A 22,216-nucleotide genomic window follows, 5' to 3' on the forward strand; every position below is an offset into this window, starting at 1 on the left:
GCATAAGTACATAATATTCTTACATGTATAATTGAAATCGTGCAGTAAGGAGCTTATATGATATGATGTAAATAGGATATATACATATAAACGCACTGTGGTTTTAGTAAAGGTCGGACGTGGGTTTCACGTTTTCAAAAAGCGTGATAAAAATATATATAATCTGTACATGGACGGTTGATTTAAATGTTTTTTAAACTACTGACACAAGTATACAATCATGGTCACTACTCACTTCACAATAATAATATTATGGTATTATGAATTTGTATCCACTATAATATCATCATCATTTTTTGTATAGACTTTATTTTACCAATAATTGTGAGACCAGTCACAAACGTTTATATATATCATTATTATCAGTTAGATTAGCAGATTTTAACTCCGAAACAAAAACGATCACCAAAGGATTTAAACGCGTGATGATGATGATAATGACGAAGAGCACATAGCATTATACATAAAAAATAGCAAATAGTCGGACACAATTACCATTTAACATTATATTAATTGTTTAAACAATAATCATAGAAATCACGCATTGACTTCAATTCCATCACACCGTCCTTTAATTATATTTTTCTAATCATAAAATGAGTATTAGTTACTTACGGCACACGACATAAAAATATTGTGTGGACTACTGTTTTCCCATAGTTTCTTGTTTTTTATTTCGAATTCAATATAACTTGATGGTGCTCATCTAAAACAAATAATAGAATACTTAACATTATTTTATTGTATGGTACTATAATAATAATAATATAGGTACACCATGTATCAATTCAGATTTTTTTTTACATATTTTTTATTTTAATGTTATAAAAACAAATGCATAAAAAAATTTGTAGACATAACATAAGTAGTAGAAGTATGCACAATCAAATAATATTTGAAATATTGTGTGAATCATCAGTTAATATCAACTTACTAGCACTATTATGCAATTAAATTTCAGTTATTAAATGCGCCTTAGGAGTTTTGACTAACATTATTTTATTATCGTTATGGAGATCAGTTTTTGGTTGTTTATTTCGTGTCTTCCCACGTCGCCGAAACCCAATTTGCCGACACCCCAGTTCGCGGACTCTCAGTTCGCCGACACCCCAGTTCGCCGACACCCCAGTTCGCCGACACCCCAGTTCGCCGACTCTCAATTCGCCGACACCTCATTTCACCGACTATTTTTTACATTCTCCCAATTTCCCGATTCCCAATTCACCGAATATAAATATTATATAAAAAAAATAAACAATATATTATACTTAAACTTTTTATACTGGTGAATACGGGAATAGCATCTATAACTTTCGAATTTGTAGCACCTTCTATTCCTGAAGTTATGACAGATCTCCTAATTTCATTAAATGCCTTAGGTTTTGAGTAAGTTCCTCCTTCATTAATCAAAGTTTAGAAAAAAAAAACAAACAAAACTTGGAACATAATGCACTTAATAAGTACTATAATATATTTGAAATTATATTTTTATAATTTCTACTTAAACATTACTAAATTAGTACTTACTTTCAATTTATTTCGAAAGCCACGATTAGCCAACTCAACTCCGTGTGTTGGGTGATTGTGAGACTTCGATAATTTTACGTAAGTTTTATTTTTCAAAATAGCACGACCGCCGCAATTTTGTATGCATTTATAATATTCAGTTTTGTCCCGTATTCTATCCACTCGATGAATACAATTATTGACTACTAATAAATCATGATTTTTTTCTGATTTTATTTTAAACCATTCCATTTTAATTTTTAACTGGCTAACTATTAAATTTTGAACTTTACAGTACACACGGCTGGAATGAACTAAATTCACCAATTTATACTCCCTCTGGATTTTATATGTGGGAAATCATTTAATTATTGAACTTATCGACAACATACTGTGTTATCGCTGTCATAAAATCCGTTTTTGATAAAAATTATTGTCACCTGTCGGCAAATCAGGAAAATTAAAACTATATTTATAATTTGTCGGCAAACTAGACTGTCGGCGAAATGGGAATGTTTTTAAAAAATTTCAAACTGGTATATTTGTCGGCAAATTGGGATTCGGCAAAGTGGGTATGAACCGTTTATTTTACTTCAACTTGACCTTAGTTAATAATTTTTATTTAGAAAGACTGTTTGGATATTATTTAATTGATTATGGTAAACCTAATTAATAATATCTTATAAGCATTTTACCAAGTATTTAAAAAAAAAACATATACTGCAATTTGAAATTCGGTTTTATGTTGTCAAAGACAATTTTTTTTTTTAATTATGATATAATAATAATAATGTGTATAATATTATTCTTGTCTATATTCGAAAAACCCGATCATGCATACTGTAACAATGGACTATATAGGTATACCTAAATACAAATCTTTGTATAGACTATTGTTTTATACGCGGTTCCTATCCCAAAATTGTAACCAGTGTGATCTTAAATATTATACAGTAAAACCTCTCTATAACGGACCCTCTATTAAGCGGAATCCTCCTTATACCGGAAAATGTCAATGGATTTATTTTGTATATGACAATCGTCCTTTGATTGCACGAAATGCATCCTTTTATTATTATTATTATTATTATTATTATCAAAATGTTATTCTGTTCATCCGTTTTACGCACATCCGTACAATGTATATATCACATTAAACAAATAAACACGGTTCAGGATCAAAACGGCATTTAAAACCGATTACCCGAACTTTGCCGTAAAACGGAATCGTATATACATGCAGTTCTGTTATATTATGTATAGTATACCTATTATCATAATATTCATTGTTTACCATTATTGTTTTTTATTTATTACATTATGATGTTGTTTACCACTATAGCCGATGACGGTGTACCGAATGATTCGCCCAACATGTTTGCCCCAATATTTTCCTTTCATAACGAATATTTATTAAAAAACATCAAGAATTTGAAAACACTATTATAGTATTATGGTCTTTATGTATACATTTAATAATAATAAAAGAAAATCAAATTTCGCATAACTACATGTCTACATTATTGAGGCAAAAATAAAACGACGAGGCGAGCACGCTTGATGAACCACCCTGTATACACACATGATTGTACAATGATAGAGCCTGCAGGACGTGCAGAATAAGGGACCGGACGTTTTCATATCCCCCGTGATTGTTTCATGTCTCATGTGTGATGTTATTATTATTTATTATTATGATTTTAATATAATTAATGTACGATCGAACCTGCAACAAATGTCAAAATAGATATTACAGGATGTTTAGCGAAAAAAAAACGATGATTTTTGTTTGTTTTTTAAATACACATTTGTAATATTTTTATATATTATATACCTCTACACAATCAATTTGTTCTTTAAACACCTATATGATGCACATATAACACAATCATATTATTATTATAATCGTTTCGCATATCGTTCATAACGTCGTTCTGTTTACTGTTTACATTTTTTCCGTCAGTATTTTTTTCGGATGTAGTGTAATGTGTGTGTGTGCCTACCCACATATTATTACAATATTACCACTAAAATATTACGCACTGCGTAGTATTTTGTCTTTGTGGGTCGTACTCACTAACGCAAGCTACTGAACGCCAAATGGCCGTTCCATAAATACATTGTATATTATAAAGTATTATATACATCGCCCGACCCGATACGTATAATAACAATATATATTCGTGCCAGAAAATAATAAAAATCATCGACTCAGAGTAATAACATTGCACGCCGCTGTCGTTATGCTTGCTGTGTATACGCTTTTTTTGATGTGCGCGCCGAGTGCGGTTCTCGTAAAGGTCATAAAGAAAAATAACTGTACTGCGAACTAATTGTTTGGGCGTATATATACTTATTATAAGTAAATAAATAAATAAGTAAATAATCTAAAGCCTGCGTAACTCCTATACGGTTCTACATAATGTCACTATCCTATACACCGAAAATGGAGGTGAAAAATTCTTCAATTGAAATTTTCCGATTGTTCAATATACGATTTATAATATTTAAAAAAACATACAAATATGAAAAATATTGATTAACTATATTTAAATTTAATAATTATCTCACCCCGTGACATTACACAACATTTTATATACTGCAGCGATGTCATAAACTGAAATTGCAATAAAATAACATTTATTCATTTTTTTTCAGATGGTAAAGAAAAGCATTGGGAGTTTTTAATTTTAGATTCTGAGCGGAGCGATGAATGTATTGATTTTACCATGATGTGTGTGTGTTTTTTTTTTTTTGTGTCTGTCATCACGTTTTGGGGCAGTAAAAGGGCTTCGATTTTTGACTTCAGTACTTCGTTCGATCAGAAAGTGAATCTAGTTGGTACTTTTGGGGGTCAAAAGTGAAAAATTCTTAATACTTTTCTAAATAATCGAGAAAAACAAACTAAAAATTAAGTGAAAAACGGAAAATTTTACGCACACTCATTTTTCGACAAAATCGATTTTGGTTTTTGATGTAATTTTAAAACAAATGACCATCGGTACATGAATTTTCACCGAATTTTTATATAAGTATATTCTATCCACCAAGCAATTTTCAAAAAATTTCGACTTAAGTTGAACTATTCATAGGCATTTGAAATTTTCGATCATTATTAGTTTTTTTTAAAATTAATATCGATAAAAATGTATTTGTAAAGCAGAAAAGCTTGAAAATTTTACAAGGCTCTTAACATATTGAGACAATAGCAGTTGAAAAATAAAAGAAATTCATAGTCACAATTTTTTTTTTATAAGCATTCAAAGTTTGAATTTTGACAAAATACGTAAAAATCACGAAAATTCACAAATTATTTTAAGCTGGAAATTCATAAAATTTTTTTTTTTAAATCTAAGATTTTAAAATTTAATACAAGATTCCTTACAAGTTTTTCAATCTTTATCACAAATAAAAAGTCCTAGAAAAGCTTGAAAATGTAATACAAGGCTTCTAACATATTGTAACAATAGCAGTTAAAAATATTAAAAATTTGTAGGCCCGATTTTTTTTTATAAGCATTTAAAGTTGAAATTTTGACTAAATACGTAAAAATTACGGCAATGTCCAAATTATCTTAGATATAAATTCATAAAAGTTTTTCTTTTTAATTCTATGATTTGAAAATTTAATACAAGGCTCCTAACATATTTTTACAATAGCAGTTGCAAAATAAAAGGAATACATAGCCATAATTTTTTTTTAAGCATTCAAAGTTTGAATTTTGACAACATATGTAAAAATCACGAAAATTCGCAAATTATTTCAAACTAGAAATTCATAAAAAAATTTCTTTTTAAATCCAAGATTTGAAAATTTTCAGTAATCTATAATATATCTTAGACAGATAAACCGTCTCCACTCAGAATTGTTTTTCATATACAATGATATAATATCATTGGAATCATTGGATTCAAATTTAATTCCATCCATTACAGTAACCTACTTGTAACCTACTGTACAGCAGAGCGACATCCACGACTTACCCGCCGTTTTTACATCTTAAAAGTACCAACTAGATCCAATAATTTTAAAAAATCTAAGCGTATTTTCAACTCCCTGATAACAACGTCTAACTTGGGTTGGGCATACATAAAACAAAAACGTCTCCTATTAAACTTAAGACAAAATAATAGTCCCTACACTATCCACTCAAAGGTAAACACTAAAACACTCCAAACTTAACTTAGAAAATAAATTGTCGTCCTAAAAAATCCACCAGACGCCTATTTGGACCTATCATGATATCAAACTAAGAATTGCGGCAAAGAAAAATTTAATTTTTACAAAATTCAAAAATGTTCCAACTTTTACCTTTACGTGTATAATATTACTAACACGCCCTTCTATGAAACAAATATCATATGCAGCGCACTCAGATTTTGGCGTACAGACTGTCATCGAAGTACCTCCATCCTATTCCATAAACGCTTCCAACGCTTTTTCAGACATATGGTTATTGTAAAAACCATTTAAGATCGCGCATGATCCAATTAATTAAAAAAAATAAATATTTTCGACTATTATATTTATCATGTATAGGCACAGAGACACAAAAAAACGCTATATAACACATAATTTTGTAAAATCAATACGTTCATTTGCTCCACTTAGAATGTATAACTCGAAAAGAATAACATGATAATATACATACAATAAACTATAATAATATGAATACAATATTTATCTTTGTTCATCTTGTGTATAAAGCAACTACGTTACCTGCAGTGACGCCAAACTTGGATTTTTTTTGAAGCGAAATCTAGAATTGCTTACCCACCAACTCATCATCTACCCAAATTTTTCAGTCATCTAATGCGATATTAAAATACACTTTGCAGTTATGTATATAGCACACCTGATTTAACTTTGTTAACCTATTATTAACCGCTAATCCCTAGAACTCACTTATACCCACAACCCACTCACCTGTTTGAAGCGATCGTTTCGCATAGTTTATGAGTTCGACGCCATTACTTTACGCCGTTACGTAAAAATATTTAAATTGAATTGTGGCACACCATCATGTTACATACATACACTGCGGATGTGTCGTATAAGCAGTGCGTCGGATGAAATGGCGTTATGACGTTTCTAGCATGGTTGGAGAAAAAAGAGAAAATTTACATCGAGATGAGATTCGCTGCAAGAGTTGTACGGACGCATAATTTTTGACAACGGATGATAGATGATAATATTTTAAGTCGAGCTGTCTGCAACGTGAACCCCGCGATGACGTAGTTGTGTATATCGTTTTTACCGATTGAATGGTTTCTAAAAAAAAAGTTTTGATAATTTTTGTCCAACATTTCGGTATATATATCCGATCGAGTATCAAAAGTTTTGCAGAATTGACGAAAACTCGAGTTATAATCGATGTGGCCACGGCAAAGTGCGGTAGTTTATAGTTGCATTAGAGGGGTATCATCGGTTATGTACAAAATAATATTATACATAGTTATTGGCTTTAGCGTTTATACACTTACAACGCATTATACAGGGTGATTCATTTATTTTTCGACATAATTAGTGTACCCACTTAAATGGATCAGCCTGCATACCTATGTATACACGAAACGAGTGTCTCGGTGTGAGGATGAGTGTCAATGAAATGAACATATTATTATCATCATATTGCCTTCCGTGACGGAATTCACTCTCCACGATGAACAAACTAAACGAGAACGCAATATAACATTATATATAGGTATCATGTCTGAATGTATGTACATTGTACATACGGACAAAAATGAAAAAAAATTCAAACGTATTGAAGCATTCGATATAGATATGTATACGAAGTAAACAGGTGTGAGAAAAAATGAAATAATACATCGTAGTGAAACTGCAGGTACCATATTAAGGTTAGGTTATAAATTTAAAAATAAACTAAAATATATTTTGCCCATATTAACTTAGCTATACATAGAAATAGTACATTTCTATAACTGGAAACGAACATTCTATTTGTGCTCGATGCTGCAAAAGTGACCTTATAAAAAAATAGCTGATAAGACAATATATAGTAATTCAATTTTTATTAAGAATCAATATAAACGAATTTTAATCATATAAACCAAATATTTTTGAAAACCTCAAGCGTTTACTATGGATCACCCCACGTATATACTATAATGGTGCGTTATTTAAAAAAAAAATGTTGTCGTTAATTTACAATTTTATAATATGTTTATTTAAAAATTTATAAATTGAGTGCAGCTGCGTAAACGTGCAGTGTAATACGGTGTCGGTATTGGAGGTAGCTAAAAGTGGTGACGAACCATGTGAACACGCCATCGCTGCCGGTTAATGTATTAGTAATAATAACGTTTTCTAAAAAGATAAAATAAAAATATGGGTAAGTACTAGGTACCCCAGGGGTACTACTAAATGAGTATTTCGCGTTTCCGAAGTCGCATCGACCAGCGTTGCAGGATATGATATAATATTATTATATATGAGTAATAATGATTCAGAAGTATAAAATAAGTTACCTATATATAACATATTAATATAAATGGCAAATGTTAGAGACTTATAGTAGTTATGGCAGTTACGTATCTAACGTAAGTGATATAGGTAAAAATTTGTCTTATAGCATTATTGTAGTTTAATAATTTTCATATTAAATATTTTTCACGGATGAGCGTATATTTTAATATTTTAAGTGCATATTTCACAAACATTATTTTAAGATTAGAATTTAATTTAAATAAAAGAAAATTTTCTCTTCAATTTATTAAGAATATTCTCGTATAACTACATTTTGAAAACAACGTTATTGGACGAATGAAATGTGGGCTGTGTATTTCATGTTTTTCGTGTCGAGACTATTTGTTTTTTAGATCATGTTACGTGGTTTGGGTAGGTACTCATGAAACTAATTACTCGACTTGGTTTCTTTTACTTTGGGTATAAATTTATTTAGCTGATGCAAACATAACTTGAAATATTACAATTAATGATATAAAATAGCTTAGAGGGTCGAACGACGCACACTCGGTCGCGCGGTACTATGTCGACTGACTTAACAATAATTTTATAGATCCGGTGTCTCGGTCGAATCACCGATAACAGTACAACCGATAATAATAATAATATATATAATGAGTAGTGACCGAACATGCCGCCCACCTTGGAACATTAAGTTTCAAATTTTACTTATAGTTATTATAAAAATACATTATTATACACATTAACATATACATTACTATACAATCAACAGATTATACATGAAATAAAACAAAATATAAAAAATACATATGTAATAGGCGTGGATACGCAAATATAAATCATGACATATGGTTACTATAAATATTAAATAATTCTACAAATTGTATACATTAAAGTTAATACCATGCGAAATATAATACTCGGTTATTAACCCATGACTTTAGAAAAAACAATTTTTTTTTTTTTTTACTGTTTCTTTTTTTTTTTTACTGTTGATCGAGTGGTGAATTGCCCTCGAAGGGAAGGGGACATAAATAACGAACTGCCCGGGAAAATTCGCCTTTGCAAGTTCGCACCTTAGCCACCCGTACTTGCCCATTGGAACCGTGAATGACCTCTACTACCCTGCCCATGGACCATTGGAGCGGAGGCACATTGTCGTCGCGCATGAGCACGACCGTACCAACTCCGAGTTTAGGTCCGCTGGAGCTCATCCATTTTGTCCTTTCCTGGAGTTGCGTTAGATAATCCCTCGTCCAACGGGCCCATAACTGTTGCGTGAACTGTACAACTCGTCGCCATCTCGACAATCGATTGGTCGGGACATCTCTCTCATCACGATCGGGTAGCGAAGTTAATGCGTCACCAATAAGAAAGTGGCCGGGGGTGAGAACGGATAAATCGGAAGGATGTGAGGACAAAGGGGTTAAAGGTCGCGAATTTAAAATTGCCTCTACACGTATTAATATAGTGTTCAACTCTTCAAAAGTGAGTGAGGCATTGCCTAGTGTACGATATAAATGAGCTTTCAGCGACTTCACAGCCGCTTCCCAAAGGCCGCCGAAATGTGGTGACCTCGGTGGTATAAAGTGCCATTGAATACTTGATTTGGATAATGTGTCCTGAATACGCTCCTGATGTTCAGTAGATTGAAAAAGTGCTTGCAATTCTTGGAGTTGACGGTTGGCGCCCACGAAGTTCGTGGCATTATCGGAATAAATGTCCGTGCACAGTCCGCGTCTATCACAGAACCGCTGCAACGCATTGAGAAACGCTTGAGTGGTCAGGTCGCCTACTAATTCTACGTGCACCGCCTTAGTAATAAAACAAACAAATAAGCAAGCATATGCCTTATTCAATGGAGCATTCCGCCTTAAACTGGACCTGATCATAAATGGACCTGCAAAATCTACACCTGTCTTTTTGAATGCCCGTGTAGGCCGTACACGAGCCTCGGGAAGATCACCCATGATAGGCTGTACGACAACAGGTCTATATTTAAAACATTTTATGCAGCGATGTACAACACTACGCGCAATACTGCGTCCGTTAAGTGGCCAGTATTTTTGACGAACCGCGGATAATATAGCCTGTGGGCCGCCATGCATTAATCTGTCATGCTCGTGTATAAATATTAATTTGGTTAAAACATTTTTCGCAGGCAAAATTATCGGATGTTGCTGCGATTCATTTAGAGTAGATGCATTTCCTAGGCGACCGCCCACCCTGATCAAATCATTTTTATCTAAAAACGGACGCAGGCGTAACAATACACTTTTAGAGCTTACTTGGCCTGATTTACGTAAGTCCTTGATCTCACCAGCGAAATTACTAGCTTGCACTAACTTAATAATACTATTCGTAGCTTTGTCGATTTCATCGGCCTGAAGCGCACCAATTAATTTTTCTTTCTTCGACGCATTATTAATAAATCGTAGGCAAAATGCAGTAACGCGTATTAGTTTCGTTAGAGATGAGTATCTTTCTATGATCGACAAATCGTACCTGTCTGTAATTACGTGAGATACTGTTCGCGCTTCTAATAAAACTTCGTCCTCTCTACTATAGATATTATTTTCTTTCGGCCAATCAGAAACATCTTTGTGCAACCACATAGGTCCCTTCCACCACAAATTTGATTCACCGATTTTTGTAGGACAACAGCCGCGAGAAACTATATCTGCCGGGTTATCCTTGGTGCTGACGTGGTGCCACTGCGAAATCGAAGTAGTTTCATGTATTTCGCCAATGCGGTGTGCAACAAATGTTTTCCATCTTGCCGATTCCGACGATATCCAAGATAAAACGACGGTAGAGTCAGACCAAAAATATTTGTGTTCAATTGGTATAGATAAACTCGTCGCGTACTTGGCTGCCAGCCGCACTAGTAGGACGGCAGCTAATAGCTCTAGACGTGGCAATGAAATTGTTTTTAATGGTGCGACACGTGATTTCGAACAAATTAAATTAGTTATGACCTCACCATTATAGTTTTTTACGCGGAGATATAGGCAAGCGCCATATGCTGTAAGTGATGCGTCCGCGAACCCATGTAATTGTATATCTGCAATGTCACCGTCACCTACGAGCGAACGCGTAATTTTTAACGTGTTTAAATGTTTTAAATTTGCACGGCACTTGCGCCACTCGCCTTCAATTTCTGTTGGTAACGTTGCATCCCAATCTACCCGCGTTTGCCATATTTTTTGCATTATGATTTTAAAACAAATTATTACAGGGCTTATTAAACCAAGTGGATCGAAAATTGCGGCGATCTCGGACAATATCACGCGTTTTGTTGGTCGCGCTTTGTTATTGTACATTAACACTTTGTATTGATATGCATCAATGTCTTTATTCCAATAAAGTCCCAAAATTTTTGTAACATTTTCCGTATACTGCAAATCTAAGTCATTGTTGGCACTTGGTACTGCTTCAACACCAATCAACAAGTCGGGATCGTTGCTTGACCATTTGCACAGCTCTAGACCAGCGCCCCTCAAAATCGTAATTAGGTCATCGCGTAATCTTAATGCAGACTGTTTTGACATGGCTCCGCCGAGAAAATCGTCTACATAGAAATCACGACTTAGGGCCTGACAGGCTTCGGGAAACTTTGACGACTCTTCTTCGGATAATTTTTGTAAACATGCCGTTGCCAGGTATGAAGCGGTGACTATGCCATACGTAACAGTTTTTAGTCGATATATATTTAGTGGCTGGCTCGGGTCTTCACGCCACAAAATGCGCTGGAAATCACGTTGGCTTTCCGACACCCAAATCTGCCGGTACATTTTTTTTATATCAGCTGTGAATACGTATTTGTGTATACGAAATCGCGTCATTATAGAGACCAAATCCTCTTGTACGGTAGGTCCCTTTAGAAGCACATCATTTAGACTTACGTCAGTACTTGTTCTCGCCGACGCATCGAAAACCACGCGCAGTTTAGTACTGGTACTGCTTTCGTTGCGAACTGCATGGTGCGGTAAATAATAACCTTTATCATCTGGAATCGTGTTTTGCGTAATTTCCATGTGTCCAAGTTCAGAGTACTCTTTCATAAATTTGCAATATTCTTCCTTGAGCTTGGTATCGGTTTGAAATCGTCGTTCTAATGATAACATTCTGCGAAGGGCTACATCATGCGATTTTCCTAATCTAGGAGCATTGTCACGAAAAGGTAGACTTACTGTAAAACGCCCGTCTTCACCACGCTTTACATTTAACTCGAAATGTTGTTTACACCTTTTTTCCTCTAATGTGTATACGTTGCAATTCTTTACCTCCTCTAAGCGCCAAAATTCGGCAATTTGATTTTCTATATTTGCGAATTCGGACATTACGCTCGTACATAATGAAAATGTTGAGTTTTCGGCTTGATTTGTTGGCGAAGGGATGGGTCCCGCGATGACCCAACCTAAACGAGTGCCCTGGAACATTGGCCCCCGTGAAACTGTCTGAATTTGTTCTTTAGTTAGTAATTCAAAATATATTTCGGCGCCTAAAATGATATCTACTTTTTTAGGCACGTGGAAAGATGGATCCGCCAAGCTTATATCCACCGGGGTCTTCAGTTCTGTCAGATTAACCGGCATCAACGGTAACTTGCTCGTTAAATTGGGAAGTGCAAAAAATTCCAAATTTAATGAATAGTCGTATATACGCGATTTAATAGTAGTTGTTACTTTGTACGTAGACGTATGCGATGCATCATTAATGCCGATTATCGAACACGATGACTTTATTCGTTTTAAATTTAAACGCCGGGTCAATGACTCGGTCATAAAATTGTGCTGCGATCCACTATCCAGTAACGCACGGCACAAAACCGGTTTATTTTGACTGTCGAATACGAGAATCTCGGCCGTTGATAACAATACCTGACCTACTTCACTATTTTGACGTGCATGAGCATTTACCGATGCGGGTGCGCTATTAATCATTGCCTCATTAGCGATATCATTTCTATCGTTCTCCGCAGGTGGAGTGGTGTTGGACGATTCGCCGCCGTTCCTCGCACCGCCTGTATGTATATTATTATTATTAGCGCGCGACAAATGCAACAAACCATTATGTGGACGCGCGCATTTCGGACAATTACGTGACTTACATTTGTCGGAGTGTGCGCGTAAGCATATGTTACATAATTTTAAGTCATTAATTCTTTTTATTCTCTCTAGTATTGTGAGTGCTAGAAATTTGGTACATTTATAAATTGAGTGCGAGCCATTGCAATTATAGCATCTGAAAGATGAGGTAGTTGTAAATGATGAAGACCTGTCGCCTGATTTCTTGAACTTTGGAATGTCCGTTAGTACCTGTGTATTCATGTTTTTATTTGATTCTATCGCCTCCAAAATTCGAAAACGTGATTTTAAAAAATCTATTAGTATTGGCACTCCGCAATCTTCCATCTTGGTCGCTTCGCTTTCCCATGCTCGTCTCGTGTTTGCGTCCAGTTTTGACGTTATTAAATGAGATAACAATGCGCCCCAACTGTCTGGAGTTTGTCCTAAAGACTCGAGCGCTTTTAAATGACCAGATACCGTGTCAATTAGCGTACGCAAATGTACTGCCGACTCTTTTTTCAGTGGCTCTAGATCAAATAACGCTTTCACGCGTACCTGGATCAACACCCTTTTGTTGTCGTACCTCGTGATTCAACTTGTCCATGCTACTTGATAATTTTCCGCCGTAGTTTGCAGACAATGTATAACCTTTTCCGCATCTCCACTGAGACACGATCGTAAATAAAAAAATTTTTGAATGTCGCTCATCGATTTATTATCGTGTATTAACGCCGTATATATATCGTAGAATGCGGCCCACTCTGTATACACTCCTGTAAACCTTGGTATCTCGATAGCAGCTAACTTGATTGCCGACTGTACGGGCTGTAGGCTTACATGACCATTTGCTTCGTCGTTGCTGGATTCGTTCGAAGTCCGATTAGGTGACGGATTTGAATTAACGCCTGGCGACGCGGCTCTAATTATTTTATTGCATTTAGCTACGTTATCATAATACAACTCCTCGAACTCGCTACGGTATTTCTCGCTCTCATTAGTTGTCTCGGTTTCTTCTTCAATTTGCACTTGAACTTGTTGAAATTCATGCCATGTTTCTATGGTCTTTTCCAATCTTACCGTAATTTGATCGATATCTGGACTACCTTTATTATCGCGGATGTAATTTGCTATACGAGTTAATTGGCCTTTTAGCTGGCCCCGGCGTGTGATAAGGTTCGCCAGCTCACTCATTGTAGTGTGTAGCTATTCTATGCACTGTCTAATTCTACCACGTACTTTCCACTGGCTATACTTATATACGCTAATATATAATTTCAACCGCGACTCGAGAGTGTCAGAATATTAGGAATAGGTAAACGGGAAAAGGAACTAAACCCCGAAACACTAACTTATAGACTATGTGCTATTAACAGCTCGCTTACCTTGCCTTGGATGACCTTGACGAAGTTCTTCCTTGACGAAGTTCTTCCTTGACGAAGCTCTTCCTTGATGAAGCTCTTCCTTGATGAAGCTCTTCCTTGATGAAGCTCTTCTTAATACTTCTCTATAATGAAGTATTGTGCACGCACTTTGGATTTCGCGTTTAAAATCACTGGACGATCGATTTACGCGATGAGCACTAGACGCTCTTATTAATTGAACTGCGATATTATGTAATATTATTTTGCATCAACTAAATAATCCCGGCCGAAGGACCATGTTTTTTAGATCATGTTACGTGGTTTGGGTAGGTACTCATGAAACTAATTACTCGACTTGGTTTCTTTTACTTTGGGTATAAATTTATTTAGCTGATGCAAACATAACTTGAAATATTACAATTAATGATATAAAATAGCTTAGAGGGTCGAACGACGCACACTCGGTCGCGCGGTACTATGTCGACTGACTTAACAATAATTTTATAGATCCGGTGTCTCGGTCGAATCACCGATAACAGTACAACCGATAATAATAATAATATATATAATGAGTAGTGACCGAACACTATTAAACACTGATAATATTCAACTCACCGTTTACACCAAACGGGCTGATATTTACGGTTTTATCAGCCATCTTATGTCCATCACTTAAAAATGTTTTAGGGAAAATTTTGATCGCATAATTTTGAAAATGTTAACGCATAATTATTTTAGGGCACAAGTACATTTCAAGGACAAAAGAGCTAGGTTTTAATTATGCATAGGTTTGTGTGGTGGACGACGGCGATAGGGCATCGATAGGTACACACACATATATATATGTATATTATTATGCAATATACGCGCAAATAGTAAAATCGAAAATAACATTGCACAAGCTATAACCGCACTTCTCTCGCGGATTATAATATAATATAAATATAATATTATGATAAAACAATATATTAATATATTGCCTGGTGCATACCATTCCATTATACGTGTCGTGTACCCTCCCACCATCGGTGGTTGATTAATCGGCGCGCTTCAAAAGTGTATATAGCGTGTTCGGCGTTTCGTTTAATTTCATGCTTTTATATATTATAATGCCGAATAAATGGAAACGTATTTTTCCTCAAGCCTTTTCTCGTTCTGATTAATGGCCGTGCACAAAGACCCGCGCGGACCGTCTTGAAAAACGGTCGTTTACAACGCCGCCTCGGTGAATCGAAAAAGAGGTGCAGCGCAGTAGTTATCAGCATTCGGCAGCAATACGTTATAATATTTTATATATATACATTATACGCGTATAGCGTATATTGTAATGGAACGGAAACAAAAGCGCGTATTCGTGATTATCACTCGCGGTGAAGGGATTAGTGGGTCACGATTTTGCAGACGGTAATAGTTTGATTTGACTATTATTATTATATCTATATTTATAAAAGACAATGCTTGCGTTTGCGCGCGCGCGCGCTTGTGTGTGTGTAAACAATATATATCCAAGTGTATTGCACCCGATGAGGTTCTGAAATTTGGCACATTACGAGTGATCTTGTATACCCGAGTATGATATGGTGCAGCGCGAAGCCAAATTTAGACAGAGAGATTTGTTGAAAAACGAAATGTTTTATTATTTGCATAGAGGATTACCGCTGCAGGTTTGACAGAAAATACAATTTTTATTAAAACATTGGATTTTAATTTTTATATTTTATCAAAAATTCAAAACGATCCAATAATGACTAAAAATATTTGTATTGTATAAGGGAGTTAAAATTACTAAGAAAATCCAATAGCATAGTTTAATTTGTCATGAAAAATTCGTGTAGGATCATGACTATAGTTATTATAATATCACACATACATTTGTTCAAGGACAACGGTGGTAGGGGAAATTCAGACGTCCTATTTGCGGAATTCACGTAATCATTGCTATAAGATAATAATAATATGAAGTCAGAGCACATGCTAGGGGAGTTTTCGAGACTGCGGCGGAGACCATCGACAACCGTTCATTGCAATTTACCGTAATATTATTATCGTGATTCATCTCGAAATTAATAATTATTATACTATTTAAATCACAGTATACGCTCTATAAATGTCAAATATCCGAGTTCATATTTTGATACACAGTTTAATTATGTCACACGTCTGAACAGATTAGCTAGGGGTTTATAACTTCTGCTGGTCCGAGTTTATACCGGTATGACTGTATGAGGATAATAAATCGTAACAATCATTTACTATGATGGTACATTAGTTTTTTAATTATTGTTATGGTTTTTCTATTTATTAAAATAAACATTAAAGAGAAATTCCTTTGTTGTCAGCATCTCTTCGCTACTACTAATGATTTACTGACAACTACAATTTTCAAACTGCAGAAGTGTCAAAGGTGCCAGTACGAACTGGACTAGCGGCCATCATATGGTGTGGGAATATTATAGAACGGAAGTGTAGATACTTGATATAATCTATAGTATGTTACATACTCAAAAAGTAACTCCAAAATATTTTACCAACAGACAATTTGAATGGAATTAGTATCTGATGTTAAATGAGATTTTTAAAAACGACTAGGTATGGACTATACATAATATCATATGATTTTTTTGACATTGACGAGCATACAGTGATCCATACAATAGTAATATTAAAGTGTATCTAAATATTAAATCAACAAATTTTGCGATAAATTAAATTGTAAATACAATAAATACTCTTTTTATGACAACTATATAAAGTATAAACATAAATGGTATATTTACAGTAGTACAGTACCTATACATCCGGCAATCGTTAAACTGCAGTGTCGTATAATTATTGAACGTATTATTTATTTACGTTTCTTTAGAAAAACAAGAATAGAAAATGTCATTAAAATTTTAATTTTAATTGCCGGCGAGTTTCATAAATTATATGAAGAAAAGATTATGATTATAGTATACACAATGAATGTGACTACTAAACACAAAAATAAACTAACTTTTACGCTTCGAGGCTCATCGTGGCTCCGGAACTTGGACTATAGTAAGCATTAATTGCCATTGAACGCATGTATCAAATACTATGATATATTATACGAAAGGTATTAGGTTCAGCGAGACAATTAATAATTTGAAAAAAAAATTATACTTGATTGCATAAAATATTCATACATAAAAAAAAAATGTCAATACCTAACATGAAAAAAGCGGGTAAGTCGTGAATGTCGCTCTGCTGTACAGTATAGGTGGTTACAAGTGAATTACTGTAATGGATGGAATTAAATTTGAATCCAATGATTCCAATGATATTATATCATTGTAAACGAAAAACAATTTTGAGCGGAGACGGTTTATCTGTTTAGGATATATTATAGATTACTAAAAATTTTCTTAGATTATTTTTTAGATTTAAAAAGAAAATTTTTTATGAATTTCTAGCTTAAAATAATTTGCGAATTTTCGTAATTCTTACATATTTTGTCAAAATTCAACTTTGAATACTTATAAAAAAATTATGACTATGTATTTCTTTTATTTTTCAACTGCTATTGTAAAAATATATTAGGAGTCTTGTGTTAAATTTTAAAATCTTATAAAAGGAAAAACTTTTATGAATTTCTATCTAAAATAATTTGAACATTGCCGTAATTTTTACACGTATTTAGTTAAAATTTGAACTATAAATGCTTATAAAAAAAAAAATGGTGCCTATGTATTTTAAATATTTTTCAACTGCTATTTTAACAATGTGTTAGATGTCTTGAATTAAATTTTCAAACTTTTCTACTTAACAAATAAATTTTTATCGATATTTATAGAAACAAAAACTATAAAGTTGAAAAAATATAATGTCAGTAAACAGCTCATAACAAATAAAAAAAGGCGGGTAAGTCGTGTATGTCGCTCTGCTGTACAGTAGGTTACAAGTGGGTTACTGTAATGGATGGAATTAAATTTGAATGAAATGATATTATATCATTGTATACGAAAAACGATTCTGAGCGAAGACGGTTTATCTGTCTAGGATATATTATAGATTATTAAAAATTTTCAAATCTTAGTTTTAAAAAGAAAATTTTTTATGAATTTCTAGTTTGAAATAATTTGCGAATTTTCGTGATTTTTACATATGTTGTCAAAATTCAAACTTTGAATGCTTGTAAAAAAAAAATTGTGACTACGCATTTCTTTTATTTTTCAATTTTTTTTGTAAAAATATATTATGAGCCTTGTATTAAATTTTCAAATCTTAGATATAAAAAGAAAATTTTTTATGAATTTCTAGCTTAAAATAATTTCTGTATTTTCGTGATTTTTACATAATATGTTGTCAAAACTCAAATTTTGAATACTTAAAAAAAAAATTGTGACTATGTATTCCTTTTATTTTGCAACTGCTATTGTAAAAATATATTATGAGCCTTGTATTAAATTTTCTAATCTTAGATATAAAAAGAAAATTTTTTATGAATTTCTAGCTTAAAATAATTTCTGTATTTTCGTGATTTTTACATAATATGTTGTCAAAACTCAAATTTTGAATGCTTAAAAAAAAAATTGTGACTATGTATTCCTTTTATTTTGCAACTGCTATTGTCAAAATATGTTAGGAGCCTTGTATTAAATTTTCAAATCTTAGAATTAAAAAGGAAAACTTTTATGAATTTCTATTTAAGATAATTTGAATATTGCCGTAATTTTTACGTATTTAGTCAAAATTTGAACTTTAAATGCTTATAAAAAAAAAATTGTGACTATATATTTCTTTTATTTTTCAATTGCTATTGTAAAAATTTATAATGAGCCTTGTATTAAATTTTCAAATCTTAGAATTAAAGAGGAAAACTTTTATGAATTTATATCTAAGATAATTTGAACATTGCCGTAATTTTTACGCATTTAGTCAAAATTTGAACTTTAAATGCTTATAAAAAAAAATTGTGCCTACGAATTTTTAATATTTTTTAACTTCTATTGTTACAATGTGTTAGAAGCCTTGTATTAAATTTTCAAGCTTTTCTACCGAACAAATAAATTTTTATCGATATTTATAGAAAAAAAAACTAGTAAAGTTGAAAAATTAAAATGTCAGTAAACAGCTCAAAACAAATCTAAATATTTTTAAAATATAATAAAATATATAACACGCCTTTATAAACATTCAGTCAAAATTTCAAGTATCTGTGGTAATTTGTTTTAGAGTTACACCAAAATAAGGAAATCGCTAAAAGTGAAAATCCAATGTTGTAAAAATTTAAATTTCAAATGCTCATAAAAATTTAATTTGAATTTCAGGTGGAATTTTTATTTGTGATAAAGATTGAAAAACTTGTAAGGAATCTTGTGTTAAATTTTTAAATCTTAGATTTAAAAAGAAAATTTTTTATGAATTTCTAGCTTAAAATAATTTGTGAATTTTCGTGATTTTTACGTATTTTGTCAAAATTCAAACTTTGAATGCTTATAAAAAAAACTTATTACACTAGATCAAATTGATTGTGAAAGGAAACTGTAGTCTATAATATAGTGTTATACTCTGTAATTCACAAAAAAAAAAATTGTGACTATGAATTTCTTTTATTTTTCAACTGCTATAGTAACAATATGTTAAGAGCCTTGTATTAAATTTTCAAGCTTTTCTGCCTAACAAATAAATTTTTATCGATATTAATTTAAAAAAAACTAATAATGATCGAAAATTTGAAAAGCCTATGAATATTTTAACTTAAGTCGAAATTTTTTGAAAATTGCATGGTGGATAGAATATACTTATATAAACATTAGGTGAAAATTTCATGTATCTATGGTCATTTGTTAAGTTACATCAAAAACCAAAATCGATTTTGTCGAAAAATGAGTGTGCGTAAAATTTCCCGTTTTTCCCTTAATTTTTAGTTTGTTTTTCTCAATTATTTAGAAAAGTATTAAGAATTTTTTACTTTTGACCCCCCCCAAAGTACCAACTAGATTCACTTTCTGATCGAACGAGATACTGAAGTCGAAAATCGAAACACTTTTACTGCTCTAAAACGTAATAACAGACAAACAACAAAAAAAGTAATAAAGCTACAATGTAATATAGAATAAAAGTAAATTTAGTTTAATTATAAATAATAAAAATGGTAAAAACTTTATTATTTTCAAAAAACAATCCGTTTATCGTTTTTCTCAGAATCTAAAATGTTATTTTGTAACGGCTTACAATCGTAATATGTAAAAGTAATGTTTTAAAAGCGTTAGTGTTTTCTGAAATAATGAGTGTTACATTAAATGGACGGATGGTTACTGGCTATGCTAGGTTAGATAATGTTATGTTATAATACCAGACGATGTATTATTATATTGTAAACAGTATAATATGTGAAAACTCACAGGCCACAGAAATTGCAAAAATTCGTGTTTTTCCCTTCACAATATTTTAAAACGTATCCGATCGAGTGAATGATAAAAGCGAAAAACATATCACAATAATTAACGCGGATTGGTTGTTGACATATATTGTTATATATATTATGTTAGGTTGTACGTTATTCATTGTAGGTATAATAATATGTTATAATATTGTGATTTATAATTGTAATGGCATGTACAACAAAACGAAATGTCTATTGTGAGATTCGTTAAAAAATAAAACGCGATCGCCGTGTTACATATGCACAATACTTGGAATAACTGTGGTGGCTCGGGGGCTGCCATATTTTTTTTTCAATCAAACTGCGCGTATAATAATAAAAATAATAATAAAAACGTGGAACACCTTCCGGCGGTGGTAGCGAAGGCGGCGGCGGCTGTAGTCGGCCAAAGAAAATAAACATCGCATGAAAGCTAAATGAAAAGAAAAAAATTGAATATTTTTTTCCTGGTTTTGACCGACCAAAGGAAATGTACGCTGATATTATTATTTTGTCGAGATATTATTACTATTATTATTATTAAATCGAACCACCGACTTTTTTTTTCGGACGATTACTTTAATGCATATTCCGTGTAGCGAGCGCGAACGTCCCATCTCACCTTGACGGTTTATACTAGATATTTTCATGTACCGCGTATATTAAATAAATGTATATATATTTTTTTCAGAGTTTCCGGATTTATACGGGCCGAAAGTGAAGTCGGATATGGCAAAAACGAGGATGCGATTCCCACCAGACCGCCAATGAAAATATACAAGCCGTAGCGAGTAAATTATATTGTTTATAATGATTATACACAGAACTATATTAAAACCAACAAAAATTTATAAATATTATTACTCGTTAATACCGCGTATTATACAACTTATTGAAATAGTTAATTTGTTTGTAAACATTAAAATATGATATGCATAAAAAATGTATGTATTTATTTTCAATTACTGAATAAATTACTTGAAAAAATTAAACTATTATATTATATAAAGTCACACGAAATCTGTACACCCAACACTTAAACTATACTGAGTAATGTTAACATATTTTCGTATTAAAATTATAACAATTTTTTTTACATAATATTGTATTTTTATTTTACCTAACCTAAAATATTATGCGTACTATACTATTATCATTGAGAATTTTACTCCATCTAAAATTCTAAGCTGCTCATCACTCATATCACCGTTAATTTCTCGTTTTATAATAAACTTATTGATAAAGTGTGGATTTTTATTGTAACGCACTTTTTATTCTTACAAGTTACAGGTCATTGCAGGTGATTTTTAATTAGTTCTTTCTTTTAAAATATGTAATTAAAAATCGCAACTTCTCTGTTTTTTAATTATAATCCTTAAGTGATATTCTTTAAGATTAGGTACTCATGGCTCAACAATTTAGTGTTCATTTTTAGTAAG

At 32.5% G+C, this 22,216-nt stretch overlaps 2 protein-coding genes across 2 annotated transcripts in view; one reads left to right on the forward strand and one right to left on the reverse strand.

The window, feature by feature from the left end:
• Positions 1–21,878, forward strand: part of LOC149057004 (uncharacterized) — a 106,691-nt gene extending 84,813 nt beyond the window's left edge. Inside the window, exon 3 of the mRNA XM_089224616.1 lies at positions 21,469–21,878. The gene's annotated coding sequence lies outside the window, so the exon portion shown is untranslated. The remainder of the gene's footprint in view (positions 1–21,468) is intronic.
• On the reverse strand, positions 8,943–14,219 carry LOC149057007 (uncharacterized). Its single transcript, XM_089223269.1, has 3 exons — positions 13,866–14,219; positions 13,584–13,692; positions 8,943–13,486 (listed from the first exon to the last, which is right to left on the reverse strand). Exons 1-3 carry the CDS (start codon positions 14,217–14,219, stop codon positions 8,943–8,945), a joined length of 5,007 nt encoding a protein of 1,668 aa, XP_089079395.1.
• Positions 21,879–22,216: the final 338 nt, after the last annotated feature.

Source organism: Diuraphis noxia, unplaced genomic scaffold (assembly GCF_037042655.1).
Source record: "Diuraphis noxia isolate RWA-SAM2 unplaced genomic scaffold, SU_Dnox_SAM2 contig0003, whole genome shotgun sequence".
Classification (NCBI taxonomy): domain Eukaryota; kingdom Metazoa; phylum Arthropoda; class Insecta; order Hemiptera; family Aphididae; genus Diuraphis; species Diuraphis noxia.